Source organism: Notolepis coatsorum, assembly GCF_963971535.1.
Source record: "Notolepis coatsorum genome assembly, chromosome: 7".
Classification (NCBI taxonomy): Eukaryota; Metazoa; Chordata; class Actinopteri; order Aulopiformes; family Paralepididae; genus Notolepis; species Notolepis coatsorum.
The window spans coordinates 100,870,242-100,885,538 of NC_140171.1; the positions used below are offsets into that span (position 1 = coordinate 100,870,242).

At 42.7% G+C, this 15,297-nt stretch overlaps 1 protein-coding gene across 1 annotated transcript in view; it reads left to right on the plus strand.

Annotated features, from left to right (window-relative positions):
• sun2 (Sad1 and UNC84 domain containing 2) overlaps positions 1-15,297 on the plus strand; it is an 84,064-nt gene that overhangs the window by 43,936 nt on the left and 24,831 nt on the right. Inside the window, exon 7 of the mRNA XM_084319556.1 lies at positions 14,080-14,219. Coding sequence (XP_084175682.1) covers positions 14,080-14,219 — 140 coding nt within the window. The remainder of the gene's footprint in view (positions 1-14,079; positions 14,220-15,297) is intronic.

Sequence of the window (15,297 nt, forward strand, 5' to 3'; positions counted from 1 at the left end):
ATTCTCTGGCATTACGATGCCTTCGCCTGACAACAATTACTGCTGCCATGATCACCTGAGATGCTGGCATTAGGAAACGACTTGCTCTGGTCTGCGCCCATTGGCTCAGAAAAGTTGTCACCACCCACAAGGAAGTTATGAGACGTCTATCAGATCATTTAAATCAGACTAATTTATTATTATTATTATTATTATTGGATACAGGAGTTTGTGTACCAAGAGCTTCTTCAAATAACGTTACTCTATCTTATCCATCCTTATACCAAGATAAACTTCATGAACTGTCAGACAGACACCAAATAATTTTTATCAGAGTACTGACATTCACAATTGAACGCTTTACACATTCCTCATAAATACTGTCTTAACACTTTGGGCGCCAGTGGCTTTAGCCATGTTTGTACTCAGTGTGCCACTGACCGCTGTAAAGTATAGGGATTTTCACTGTGCGTTGCGGTGTTTGCAGGGCTATATCTATATTCTATATTATAGCTATGGAGACAATACTATGGCTCATTTGACATTAACGTCTTCCGCTCGTGACATCTGGTCATAAATCAATATTTTCCAGACTGTTCTATAAAAGTAGTGATTTTTATTCCAAACGTTTTCAAGTATAAACATCATTTCTCCAACAGACTTACAACAAAAATGGCTTTCTCTTAGGGCCATTTGAGACCTTTTCGTGCAAGACATGAATATCGACAATATATTATAATATAATATTAATTATATATGTTTTATTGGGACGGTTGGTGAATCCAAAATCATCCCGAAAAGGTCTAAAATGGCCCTAAGAGAAAGCCCTTTTTGTCGTAAGTCCTTGGTGAATGAGACCCCATGTCACAACAGCATTTAGAATGTATATTCAGATTCAGATTCAGATTCAGATTCCTTTATTGAGCCATTTGTGTAAAACACATTGGTAATTGTTGCAGCAATACAGTGTATGCATTCTTTCTTTTTTCACAGTAAACAAACACCAACACAGACAAGAAACGAAAACAGTGCAGTGGGGGATTAATCAATAAATAAAATACATACATATATATATAAAGTGAAGTGTGCAGAGATCCAGTACGGACTAGTGCAGTGCAGTCAATGTCATTGGGGGGGGGGGGGGGGGGGGGGTACCGAGGGAGGGGGGGGGGGGGGGGGGGGGCTGAGGCATTGATCAGCCTGGCGGCTGAGGGGAAGAAGCTCAGTCTGTGTCGAGCTTTCACAGCCTTTGGGATCCTCAGCCTTCTCCCAGAGGGGAGCAGGGTGAAGAGGCTGTGACCGGGGTGGGATGGGTCGGCCATGATCTTTCTCGCCCTCTTCAGCGCCCTGGAGTCGTGCAGGGACTTGAGGGAGGGCAGGGGACAGCCGATCACCCTCTCCGCGGAGCGAATCACCCGCTGCAGCTTGGCAAGATCTTTTGCCGCTGCAGCAGGGAACCAGGAGATGATGGAGTGGGTGAGGATGGACTCAATGATGGCCGTGTAGAATTGGGCCATCATGGTCCTCGGCAGTTTATATTTCTTCAACTGCCGGAGGAAGAACATCCTCCCCTGGGCCTTCTTGAGCAGGCCCGTGATGTTGAGCTCCCACTTCAAATCCCGGGAGATGGTCATGCCGAGGAATCGGCATGACTCCACGGAGGTCACCTGAGTGCCTCCCAATATGATGGGAGGGGGCAGGGCTGCTTTCTTCCTGAAATCCACTACCATCTCCACTGTCTTTTGAGCATTGAGCTCCAGGTTGTTGCAGCTGCACCAGCTCTGCAGCCTCTCGATCTCCCTCCTGTAGGCCGACTCGTCCCCCTGGAGATGAGACCCACCAGGGTGGTGTCGTCAGCGAATTTCAGGAGTTTGACCGAGGGGTGCAGAGAGGCACAGCTGTTTGTGTACAGGGAGAACAGTAGTGGGGATAGAACGCAGCCCTGCGGGGAACCGGTGCTGGTGGACCTAGAGCTGGAAATGCTCTTCCCCAGCCTCACCCGCTGAGACCTGTTGGACAGGAAGTCGGTAATCCACCTGCGAGTGGAGGCCGGCACCTGCAGCAGGGATAGCTGGTGCTCCAGGATGGGTGGAAGGATGGTGTTGAAGGCCGAGCTGAAGTCCACATACAGGATCCTGACATAGTTGCCCGCGTAGTCCAGATGTTCCAGCGTGTAGTGCAGAGCCATGTTCACAGCATCCTCTGTGGATCTGTTGGCTCTGTACGCGAACTGCAGCGGGTCCAGCACAGGATCTGTGATGAGCTTCAGGTGGGCCAGGACAAAGCGCTCCAGGACCTTCATGACCACAGAGGTCAGGGCGACAGGTCTGTAGTCATTAAGGCCCGTGACCTTGGCCTTCTTGGGGACGGGGATGATGGTTGAGGCCTTGAAGCATGCTGGGACGTGACACAGCTCCAGCGTTGCATTAAAAATGGTGGTAAACACCGGTGCGAGCTGGTCAGCGCAGTGCTTCAGGGCAGAGGGGGAGACAGAGTCCGGGCCGGCCGCCTTCCGGGGATTCTGACTGGAAAACAGCCGTTTCACCTCTCTCACACTGACAGAGAGAGGGGGGGGGGGGGATGTGGGGGGGGGGGATGGAGGTTGTGACCGAGTGGGTGAAGGAAGAGGGCGGGGGGGAACCTCTTTCTCAAACCTACAGTAAAATGTGTTTAGCTCGTTCGCCAGGGGGAGGTTATCAGGCGCCTGTGGTGACTTCGGCTTGTAGTTTGTAATGGTCTTGAGGCCTTTCCAAACGGAGGAGGAATTAGTTTAGGAATAGGTTAAAGGGTTAGATAGATAGATTTTCCTCTTCAAAATGTCTGTATATTCCGCGAGAGGCAACCATTTTGTAAAACCTTGAATCATGGGAATTGTAGTTTTTTGCGGCCATTTTCTAGCGGACATCCAGAGGTCTGGATGCCTGTATCAGTTCCGCAACCGTTCCTATTTCCGGGGTAGGCCTGATTGGCCCCGACAGGCACGTGACCCGCCGCGGCCACGCCCCACGGCAGCCCCAGGACGCGGCAACGAGGCTGCTGTGGTTCACCGCCACTTTCCGCCTTCAACGCCGCCCGCAGCAGCAAATTTGCGCGAGCGCAGGATTATTTCAGTGTGTATCATGCAATCATTTATCATTTAACATTTGAAAGGCATACATTGTTGTATGAAATAAAATAGTATAGAGACATATGTACAGCGTTCGATGCAGAATAGAAGTAACTGAGTTACCATACAATATACAATACGCTATAGTGCAAAGCAGAAATGGGATGAGGTACAATTTACAGTAAGGTGTATGCGTTGCAGTGCAAATGCTGGCGCGCTCCAGAGACCGTTACTGTACCATACAATATACAATGCAATGTACCAATATACAATACGCTATAGTGCAAAGCAGAAATGGGATGAGGTACAATTTACAGTAAGGTGTATGCGTGGTGTATGCGTTGCAGTGCAAATGCTTCTTACTGTTGCGCTCCAGAGACCGTTACTGTGCCATACAATATACAATACGCTATAGTGCAAATCAGAAATGGGATGAGGTACAATTTACAGTAAGGTGTATGCGTTGCAGTGCAAATGCTTCTTACTGTTGCGCTCCAGAGACCGTTACTGTACCATACAATATACAATATACAATACGCTATAGTGCAAAGCAGAAATGGGATGAGGTACAATTTACAGTAAGGTGTATGCGTTGCAGTGCAAATGCTTCTTACTGTTGCGCTCCAGAGACCGTTACTGTACCATACAATATACAATACGCTATAGTGCAAAGCAGAAATGGGATGAGGTACAATTTACAGTAAGGTGTATGCGTTGCAGTGCAAATGCTTCTTACTGTTGCGCTCCAGAGACCGTTACTGTACCATACAATATACAATACGCTATAGTGCAATGCACGTTAAAAAAAAATTTAAGGGAATCGAACTTGTCACAAATGGACCATAGGATCCACAGCCAAGCAGCGTTACCAATTGAGCTAGTTGTCGATGGTAAAAAAGGGGGGATTACTGCTACATAATGCTGCCGCGACGGAGCTCCGCCGCGACAATATTATTAAACAGCGGCTCTGTCATTGAAGTGGGAAAAGTTAGCCGTATTGCATAGTATATTGTATAGCTAATGGTAACTCTGCGGCATTGAAGGCGGAAAGCGGCGGTGAACCACAGCAGCCTCGTTGCCGCGTCCTGGGGCTGCCGCGGGGCGTGGCCGCGGCAGGTCACGTGCCTGTCGGGGCCAATCAGGCCTACCCCGGAAATAGGAACGGTCGCGGAACTGATACAGGCGGTCTGGATCTGCGTTGGAATTTTTCAAAACTACACTTCCTGTAAGATTCTATGTGGTTCAAGGTTCATAGTTCTGTATGAATTATTTCAATAACTCTTATTATTCAGGATAAGGTAACGTTTTTGACAAATATTGAAACGCAGTTAGTTTCTCTTCCCTATTGTTAGCATGCAGCAACAATTAGATCTGAAATTAGTTTCAAAACGGTTGCACTGTGGTGAAAATAAAAAAGTACAGTAGATTACAGTAGATTTCATTATCTGTTCTTATGCACGCCTGGTGATACTAAATCCAAATTGAACTCAGGCATTTGAAAGATAATATATGTATATATATATATATATATATATATATATATATATATATATATATATATATAAATATGTAAATGTGCGAATTGGCTATAATAAGGTAATTTATAAGCCTGCTATTCTTTTTTTTTATCCACTTTTTCTCCTTATTTTCTCCCATCCCAATTTCGCATTGCCAATTCTCCCCTCCCCTGTCTTGAACGTTGCTAGACTATGCCTCCCACTGGTCGGCTGTAGTGAGGATAGAAGCCTTGCATCACGTGTCCCCTCCGGTACACGAGGAGGCAGCCTGTCGCATCTTTTCACCAGACAGCGCGGACTCTCAGTGGCGAGGAGTAACGCGTGGGAGGCTCACGCTGTCCCCGATACTTCCTGTCTCTGCTGTACAGGTGTCACCCAACCGACCTGTAGGAGTCGCTGTCCACAACGTCCAATCCCCACCCATCGACTTCCACCTGCTACCTCTGCCAATTGAGATAGTATGACGACTGGCCCAAGCCGGAGGCAATGCTGACTCAGGGAGTCGAGACCGGAGTCTCTTGCATTGGTGACGAGTGCAATCTCCGCTACGCCACCCAGCCGCCCTATAAGCCTGCTATTCTATATTCTATAATAATATTTCAAATTGCATTGGTCCGGATGGGAGAATTCAGTACTGTATCTACAGAACCTTCCGTTTAATCATCTTCCCTTTATTAATTTCCTTAGACTTTTTGTACACATGATCTCAAGAAGGTACTGAACGAGATCAGTGGCAGTTTTTAATGTTTGGTCATTATTAGCATGGTGTTATTCACTGTCAAAGATGCAAAGAAAAATCATAATTCATATTCTCCTTTGTTTCATCACAATTTAAGCAAGCCTAGTAATAGACACAATATTTCTGACACTGGGAATACATTCACTGAGATACCAATAATATGCATGACTTGTAGAGGTGGAGCAATATTCCATTTACTTTCCATGTATTTTAGGCAGATTTTCAGAAAATAGGCTCCGGGTGGAAGAGGTCATCGTTCAACATGTGAAAAATAATAAAATGTTTCATGTATACGTTCACGTGTTATAATTCCTGGTAATTGTTATGGAGCTATACGTGAATTCTGCTAAAAGCGTTTGCGTTGCTCGCCTGTACACGCTACTATTTCCAATTCAAAGGTATATAATAGGTATTATGTTTCATCATGAATGCATGAAAGGTGGGGGGGGGCTAATTTTTTTATGCTTTGATCGCCAGTAACTGCATTCATTTTGAATACTACATAGGTTGATCGGCCGGATCTATATGAAATAATTGTAGGATCAAGGTGGAAGGTCATATAGTCATATGTCATATAGTCCTTACCTTTACTAGGAGGTATCCCAAAAAGAATATTCCAATTGTCTGATCGCGATTTCCAGTATGGATGTCGATCGGGTCCCTGACACGAAGTGGCACAGGATATGCCTCAAGTGTGCTGAATGCGTTTCAAAGTGGTCAGATGAAGCGATTCACTTGGCTTGGTCTAAATTCTCTGCCCGGACCATATACGATGTAACACAGAGTGTGAAATAAGGTTTCAAAGGGTGGGCGATACTGCCACCTAGCAGGATGCGTCCGGTATTTCACTTTTGGGATTTCAGAATGATTTCCTATGGGAACACGAGGTCCGTGAACCTGTAATGAATAAAAAAATCGAATAAAAGAAAAAACGAGAAATCTCGGGTCTGGCACTCAACCGCTGGCGAGTTAACCTGAGAAATCTCTGGTCTGGCAGCCAATGTGTTAATAACCATGTCTGCAATGGAGTTTATATCAAAATAACAATATCAACCCCCCTGAACAAATAGTTGGTGATTGCGTCAAGTCGATTCTACAGACGGACTGTTTCTATCATCGGAATTAAATAATTATAATGATAATAAATATGACAATTACGTTTAGCATTTATAGTCATGACTCAATGAGCAATCTGAGCATTACCGCTCGTATGCACAGTATACTTCACTAAGCCGTCTGGCTCACCTGCCGTTTAACCCAATCGCACGATATAGTGAAATAGACTAAGAATAGATGAACGAATTCCATATAAATCTATAGTTCATTAACGATGCAGCAGCTGATTCTGTATACTGAATACTCTATTCTGCACAAACACACATACACACGCTCGCACACTCCGTAGCGCGACAGCGATTTGCGACTTCAGATGATAATAATAATAATAATAAATGAAGACTTGATTCACATCAATTTGTGTGAATGAGTGAGTGTTATAGTATTTCTACCTGTTCTCATTATGCCCCCCACATAAAATACAAAGGATAATTAGCTGGCCAAACATTATCAGTGCTCTCGGAATTATAATTAGCCGAAATTATAATATATAGGCCTATATCTCGTTGCACACATCTTACATGATAAAGTGTCTGCTGAATAATTCTGTTTTGCCTCAATATATATACAGATGCAGCCATTAGTTGTCGTTACCATTTTGCCATGACGAGCGTGTGTGCGTGCGTGCGTGTATGTGTGTGTGTGTGTGTGGGAACGTGAACGCGATATCTGCCATTGCCAGACAAGACGAGGCGAGCAGGCTATAGTCAACTCTGAAGTGTTCAACTTTCTGACTCCTCCCCCGGATGTAATCGGCTACTCTCGCTTGTTTCCAAGGCGAGCCGAAAGTAATCTCAAACAAGCCTATTGACATCCCTTTATAAATGCGCTTAGTTACCACCAAATCTCTCAAGACGTATATAGCGTCGCTTTAACTGTGCAAGGCAAATAGTGCCGGTCTTTGTGAATTGGGAGTGTTTTTTGACGAGGCTCATTTGCAAAGAAAGGGGAACATGTTCCGCCCATATTACCTCATTAAATACCCGCAAATAGCACCGATGCACAGAGATGCAATGCTGATGGAAACACAATTGCCACCGCATTTCACCCGTTGCGAGTTCTTTGTGAATAGCAAACTGTGTTTGAAAGCTATTTGCATAGCGTCAGAAAAAGCTGTGCAATCCCTTTGTGAATTCGCCCCTTTCTTATTAATCACCAAAACCTTGTGTATACTGCACCCTATACTGTTTATTTTTACTCTTACTTAGTAAGAGTAGTAAGTATACATTCAGATAAAAATTCTTTATTGCCTATATTTATTTCATTCTATTGCTTTATTCTAATGTATAACCTCATCTGCACCTTTTGTTTACTTTCTTGTATTTTTATATTGAGATTGAGTTAATTCTATTGTTTAAACTGTTTTATTTTTCTCGTATTTTCATTTGCAGATACAATTTTATTACCTATATTTATGACTTTCTACTATTACCCAAAACATTTAGTAGGCACCGCACTCGAGGAAAATCGTTGTTTTTATTTTAATATGCACAAATTGTAACACACAAAACGTTTTCAGCCATCCGGCCTTCATCAGTGTGCAATGATAGTTGTGACAAACAAACCTTAACTAGGCTGTACTTGACAACATGCAGGTGGGAACAATCGGCAATCAGCAAACAGGCTAGGTTGACGTCATGATCAGTAATTAGCAGGGCTAGATTGACAGGTAGATATCATCACAGTATCACATGAATGCGTATAATGGCTATGTATGAAACAAGACATACATATCAATACAATATTTACAAATCTGTATGGAATAAAAAACCAGTACATTGGGGGTATCAGGTTGTTAGACCGTTCATTAATCAGTGTACTAGTTTTTGTTTATACAGTAGACAACTTAGGATAGCTTTCACCTAAAGGAATGGAGCCAAATTGAACTCTTCATTCATCCCAGATGGATACATAGATTTGAGCCGATGAATCCATACACATTCCTGTTGTAAAATAAGTTGTTCATGGTTACCACCCCTTCTATTAAGAAAAAACATCTCTAGACCTATGCACTTGAGGTCATTGATTTTATGATCCATTTCGTTAAAATGTCGTGCCACAGGGGAATTAATGTCGGCCCGCTTTATATTGCTTCTGTGTTCGTTCAATCTGATTTTTTATTTGCCGGATGTCTGTCCGATATAGTATTTTTTTTACATGGGCAGAATAATAAATATATTATGTCTGTGGAATTACATGTTATTAGCGATCTGATCTTGTAATTCTTCCCGGTGTGGGAGTCGTGAAATGTGTTTGTTTTGATCATGTGGCTACAAGATGTACATGCTCTACATGGGAAGCTTCCATAAATAAAAGGCTCTGGCCTTGAATACGAGTCTGCTATAACTAGGCGGTCCTTCAGGTTAGTAGCCCTTTTATGCGTAAAGCGTGGAGGGTGTTGGAAGCGGTCATTAAAAGGTTCTATCTGATGATAGAATGTGCCAGTGTTTCATGACTGTGGACTTAATAACAGAACTAAATGGATCATAAGTAAGGACATAATTAATGGTGCCTGATGTTCTGTTTTTTTCTTTCTTCCGGAATAGTTATTTTCTTTCAATTTGATTTACAGTGGCCATGGCAGAGTTAAGACACTGCTTTGGGTAGCCCTTTTCATCAAATCTTCCCAACATACTTTCACTTTCGGAGTGGAACTCCTCCTGAGAGCTACATATGGCTGCAGACCAACTAGCCAAGAATAGAAATATCACCATTAAGGCTTGTGACAAAGGCGGTGGAATCTCTATAATGGATACATCTAGATAAAAAATCAAAGAGATGTTGACTGACACCAATATTATAAGAGAATTTTACTGAATCCCAGGAATAACTACAACCTAGAATTGAAACAGATAATCAAAAAAGCTGAAGAAAACATTATGGCCAAAAGTGACAGCTCTGAGCTCTCTGATCAGGGCTGCAGTCAGTAATGGCTAGCTGTCAATCACTCAAGTGCAACTTTCCCTGCACGGGTTGATCTTTTTATTCTATTATCCAATCAAAATAGGCTATTTGAGTCATCTAAGCCCTGCCCGTGCAACTTTGCGCACGCTACTCACGAACGCGGGTTGAATGATTGACACCCCTCGACGGTCTGGGACTCAATCAGAGAGGAGCTGCGAGACATGGCATAGACCACTGCACTTCCGCGTTACATGGAGCTCGTGAGGAGGAGGGGGGGCGGGGGGACGAATGCGCTGCCTTCCCCCCCGAACCTCCCATGAGCTCAAAATATCGGAAGTGGTGCGGTTTACACTTTCCATGGGATAAAAGAACGTGTCTCGACTCGAGTCGGACTTGTCACGATGGAGAAGCTGCAATATTCAATGGAAGATGAGATCGGTCACTGCTTTGGCTGTTGTGTGGTGAGTGCATTTAAAATATATATATATTTTACAGTGATTATGAATTCATTGGCCCGCTGTGGCCTTGCGTGTGTAATAATAAGGTAGCCCCCAAGGACCACATGAGTCGCGGCAAGCCTTGCTTGCGTTTCTAATCAAATATTAATATCGCCGCGGGGAGGGGGGGGCATAATCCCACGGGACAATGGGATTGACCGATATGTTTACCAATATTCCAATGTACAGTTTTGCTGTACCATTGACTCAGAATGGTCTGTTTTATTGAAATCGTCACAGCAGTATAGTTTGTTTATACTTCAGAAGTCATTGGCCCGCTGTGGCCTTGCGTGTGTAATAATAAGGTAGCCCCCAAGGACCACATGAGTCGCGGCAAGCCTTGCTTGCGTTTCTAATCAAATATTAATATCGCTGCGGGGAGGGGGGGGGGCATAATCCCACGGGACAATGGGATTGACCGATATGTTTACCAATATTCCAATGTACAGTTTTGCTGTACCATTGACTCAGAATGGTCTGTTTTATTGAAATCGTCACAGCAGTATAGTTTGTTTATATAAGTATGATATTTAAACATGTTCCCCAAAATGAATGGAAGCGAATGAGGAGCCTGACACCTGGGAGGAATGGGGGTGTTGCAGCGTTAGGGATGTTTAAAAAATATAATTTAATATATAATATAATATAATAATTTTGTGCTTCACCAAGAAATTTGGTCAGCAGCCGCCACTGCGGGGAACATAGGACCCGGGGAACATAGACATGCTCCCAAATCAATTACCTCAAGTGCATAGGTCTAGAGATGGTTTTTCTTAATAGAAGGGGTGGTAACCATGAACAACTTCTTTTACAATGGGAATGTGTATGGATTCATCGGCTCAAATCTATGTATCCATCTGGGATGAATGAAGAGTTCAATTTGGCTCCATTCCTTTAGGTGAAAGCTATCCTAAGTTGTCTACTGTATAAACAAAAACGAGTACACTGATTAACTCTTTGATCGCCATGGTTAAATTCATAATTTACCATCCCTAGCCAGCTCTATTTGTCTATGGAGAAGTTCCCCTTCTTTGCAGGGCTATAACTTTTTAAATTCTATTGCTAAATTGACATTATTATGGCCCATTCAATGTCCTATATCTATTGTTCAGGGTGTAGCAACGTTATACTTTTTCATTCACATATTCATACTAAAATATGGTCTAAAGTATAAGTATGTTTTTATCGTTTTCTGCAGCTTTCTCCAGAACTTGATTTATAGCCCCAAATGCATTATATTGATGATCAAATACAGTTTGGTAGCGATCGGTGCCAGATAAAAAATTTCAACTGGAGGTACTTCTAGAAGTTACTACGTATCATCTGATGTTGACCGGATGGGCGGGGGGTCGTTTATAATTCCGTGGGCAACGTTATATCATTCATCTAGTGTGGGTCATATGGTCATCAGAGCAGTTAGTAAAGAACACGTTGGAAAATAACGCTGGATCTTACCATATCTTCCTCGCGCCGTTGGACGATCAGCTTGGAGTAGACAGTTTTCGATTATGGGATGTTGATCTAGATGAACCATTTCCAGGTTGTATAATACTATATACGTCCAAATAACGTTGTTTATTGAGTTAGGGCGAGCGATTGATTATCCAGTGTGTCGAGATGGAGTCCGGCTAACGATCGCGAGTGCCCGGACGAAATATGGATGAGCACTTCCTGTTTGGCGCGTCACTTCCTGTTGGCAGATCGGCCACCAGATGGCGCTCTTGAACCGTTAGACAGTTGAGTGGAGCTCAGCAGTATATCTCAGGTCCCCGGAGGAGAAATATGATTTCGATCACAGATTTTTGAAATATTGATATCAAAGACATGTTACGGCGTCTTCGGCAGAATGAGCATGGCGGGGAAAGACGAGTTCCAGCGTTTTCGGCGATTAAAGTGTTAATGAACGGTCTAACAACCTGATACCCCCAATGTACTGGTTTTTTGTTCCATACAGATTTGTAAATATTATAGTATTGATATGTATTAATGTGTTGTTTCATACATAGCCATTATACGCATTCATGTGATACTGTGATGATATCTACCTGTCAATCTAGCCCTGATAATTACTGATCATGACGTCAACCTAGCCTGTTTGCTGATTGCCGATTGTTCCCACCTGCATGTTGTCAAGTACAGCCTAGTTAACACTATGATCGCCGATGACGAGTTAAGACGTCATTCCTAGCCATGCTCATTCTGCCGAAGACGCCGTAACTCGTCTTTGATGTCAATATTTAAAAAATCTGTCATCGAAATCATATTTCCTTTCCGGAGCCCTGAGATGTACTGGTGAGCTCCACTCAACTGTCTAACGGTTCGAGAGCGCCATCTGGTGGCCGATCGGCAGACAGGAAGTGCTCATCCATATGTGCTCCGGGCACTCGCGATCGGTAGCCGGACTCCATCTCAACACACTGGATGATCAATCGCTCGCCCTAACTCAATAAACAACGTTATTTGGACGTATATAGTATTATACAACCTGGAAATGGTTCATCAGGATCAACATCCCATAATCGAAAACGGTCTACTCCACGCTGATCGTCCAACGGCGCGAGGAACATACGGTAAGATTCAGCCTTATTTTCTAACGTATTCCATATATATTCCGTATTCCAACAGTTAAAAGCTCTGGAGCGTAACAGTAAGAAGCATTTTGTATAAAAGTATTCTGTACTTCTGTATGACAACTATTAAAGAAACTTGAGAAACTTGAAACTATAAACTGCTATAATGAACTATGACCCACTCTGGATGAATCATATAACGCTGCCCACGGAATTATAAACGATCCCCCGCCCATCCGGTCATCATCAGATCATATGTAGATCATTCTAGAAGTACGTCCAGTTGAAATTTTTCATCTCGCACAGATTCCTACCAAACTGTATCTGATCATCAATATAATGCATTTAGGGCTATAAATCACGTTCTGAAGAAAGCTGCAGAAAACGATAAAAACATACTTATACTTTAGACCATATTTTAGTATGAATATGTGAATGAAAAAGTTTAACGTTGCTACACCCTGAACAATACATATAGGATATTGAATGGGCCATAATAATGGCAATGTAGCAATAGAATTTAAAAAGTTATAGCCCTGCAAAGAAGGGGAACTTCTCCATAGACAAATAGAGCTGGCCCATAACCCATGGCGATCAAAGTGTTAAGGTTTGTTTGTCACAACTATCATTACACACTGATGAAGGCCGGATGGCTGAAAACATTTTGTGCGTTACAACTTGTGCATATTAAAATAAAAACAACGATTTTCCATTTTTTGTTAACTTATTTAATGTTGGACTACGCACCTGTCTGAGCGCAGTGGTTACCCTTTTTCTACTTTCTACTATTACCCTGCACAATACCTGTATCTCCCTTCGCTCCTCCACCATGCTGCTATGACTCCTGAATTTTCCCAAGGGGATCAATAAAGGAATATCTTATCTTATAAGATTAAGATCTTATCTTACATTTATCATACATGTGCAGCACCAAAAGGTGTTTGTGTGCAACATCCAAAAATGTCCCCCTGCAACGCAAAATGAAAACTAACGTTCCACACAGTCCCAATACAAACAAACAAGAATATCCAAGAAGATACATTACTGAAAAAAATATGTAAACAAAGGAAATGTATGAAATAATGCCCTACAATATTTGTGGCTGTTACAGTTATATTGATGTCATGACTCATAATCATAATCAACTTTATTTATATAGCACATTTACAACAGTTGTGACTGTACCAAAGTTCTTCACAGAAAAACGGCATAGAGCAAAAAATACATATACTAAACATAATAAGTACAAATACAAATAAGTGCAAGGGTTCAGATATAAAGAAAAAAGAAAAAAAGTTCAGCAGATTACAAAAATAAGGCTAGGAGGCAGGCTCAGCTCTGGTCGAAGGCCAGGGAGAAGAGATTAGTCTTTATCCGGGACTTAAAGACCTCTAGGGTCTGGGCTGACCTGATGTGGAAGGGGAGGCTATTCCACAGTTTAGCTGCGGCTATGGAAAAGGCTCTGTGCCCTCTGGTCTTGAGCCTAGACCTGGGTACCTTTTAGCAGCAGTTGGTCGGCTGACCTTAAGGCTCTGGATGGGGTGTGGAGATGCAGGAGCTCGGTCAGGTACTGTGGGGCCAGGCCATTTAGGGATTTAAAAACAGTTAAAAGTTGTTTAAAATCAATGCTTGTTCTTCCTGTTTTCCCTAGGTTTTTGGTTCCTCTCTTTGCTGTTGACCTCTGTCATGAAGACCCCGACACCAACGGTGTCCAACAGCCCACCTGTGTTGTCTGACTGTCCCTGTCCCCCCTCCTCCCCGCTCAAAGCCACGCCTCCTGCACCTGTGGTGGTAGGGCCTCGTCTATCTGCCATACATCTGAATGTGTGTGTGACTGGTTATCTAGTCAATATGATGGTTAATAGATAGATAGACATAGGCGACCTTAAGGTTCAGGGGGGGGGGGGGGGGCATTTCTCTCTCTCTCTCTCTCTCTCTCTCTCTCTCTCTCTCTCTATCTCTCTCTCTCTCTCTCTCTCTCTCTCTCTGACAGACAGACATGTTTCGATTGAAACATAGCTAAGGCCGCCTATGTAGATAGATAGATAGATAGATAGATAGATAGATAGATAGATAGATAGATAGATAGATAGATAGATAGATAGATAGATAGATAGATAGATAGATAGATAGATAGATAGATAGATAGATAGATAGATAGATAGATAGATAGATAGATAGATAGATAGATAGATAGATAGATAGATAGATAGATAGATAGATAGATACATGTAGATAGATAGATAGATATGTGTTGGATGCATGAACCTATGAACTCGTAAGACATTGAGGCTACTCTCATTTACAGTGACAACGAACGTACAAAACAAGACGTAGTTTATCAGCAATTTCATACATATAGGCACAATAAATAAGAATAAACAAATACAAAGGGATCAGCTAAGAGTAAGACAGTTACAAGTCGACACACAGTGGTCGGAGATCATGCTTTTAAATGCAGCAGGAGAAGGAAGAACCTTCAGCTTCAGAGTCAGTTGGAGGGCAGTCCAGGTGTTGGAAGCATCAAAGGAAAAAGCAGTTTTTTCTAGTTCAGAGCAAACTGGAGGAATCCTAAGAACCAACCAGTGATTTTAACTTGTAGAAGATACCATTCCAACAGTGATGTAATGTAAGGGGGACGTTTACCAATAAGGGCTTTAAAAATATACAAATACCAATGATTGTTACGCCTTTCAACTTGAGCAGGCCATCCAACCTTTTCATAAAGGACACAGTGGTCGGTATCATATATATCATAAAGGACATAGTGGTGGGTATCATATCTGTCACCAGCAATAAATCTGAGGGCAGAATGATAGACAGAGTCCAGCAGTTATAGAGTTGAAGCCGCAGCATGCCTATAGATCAC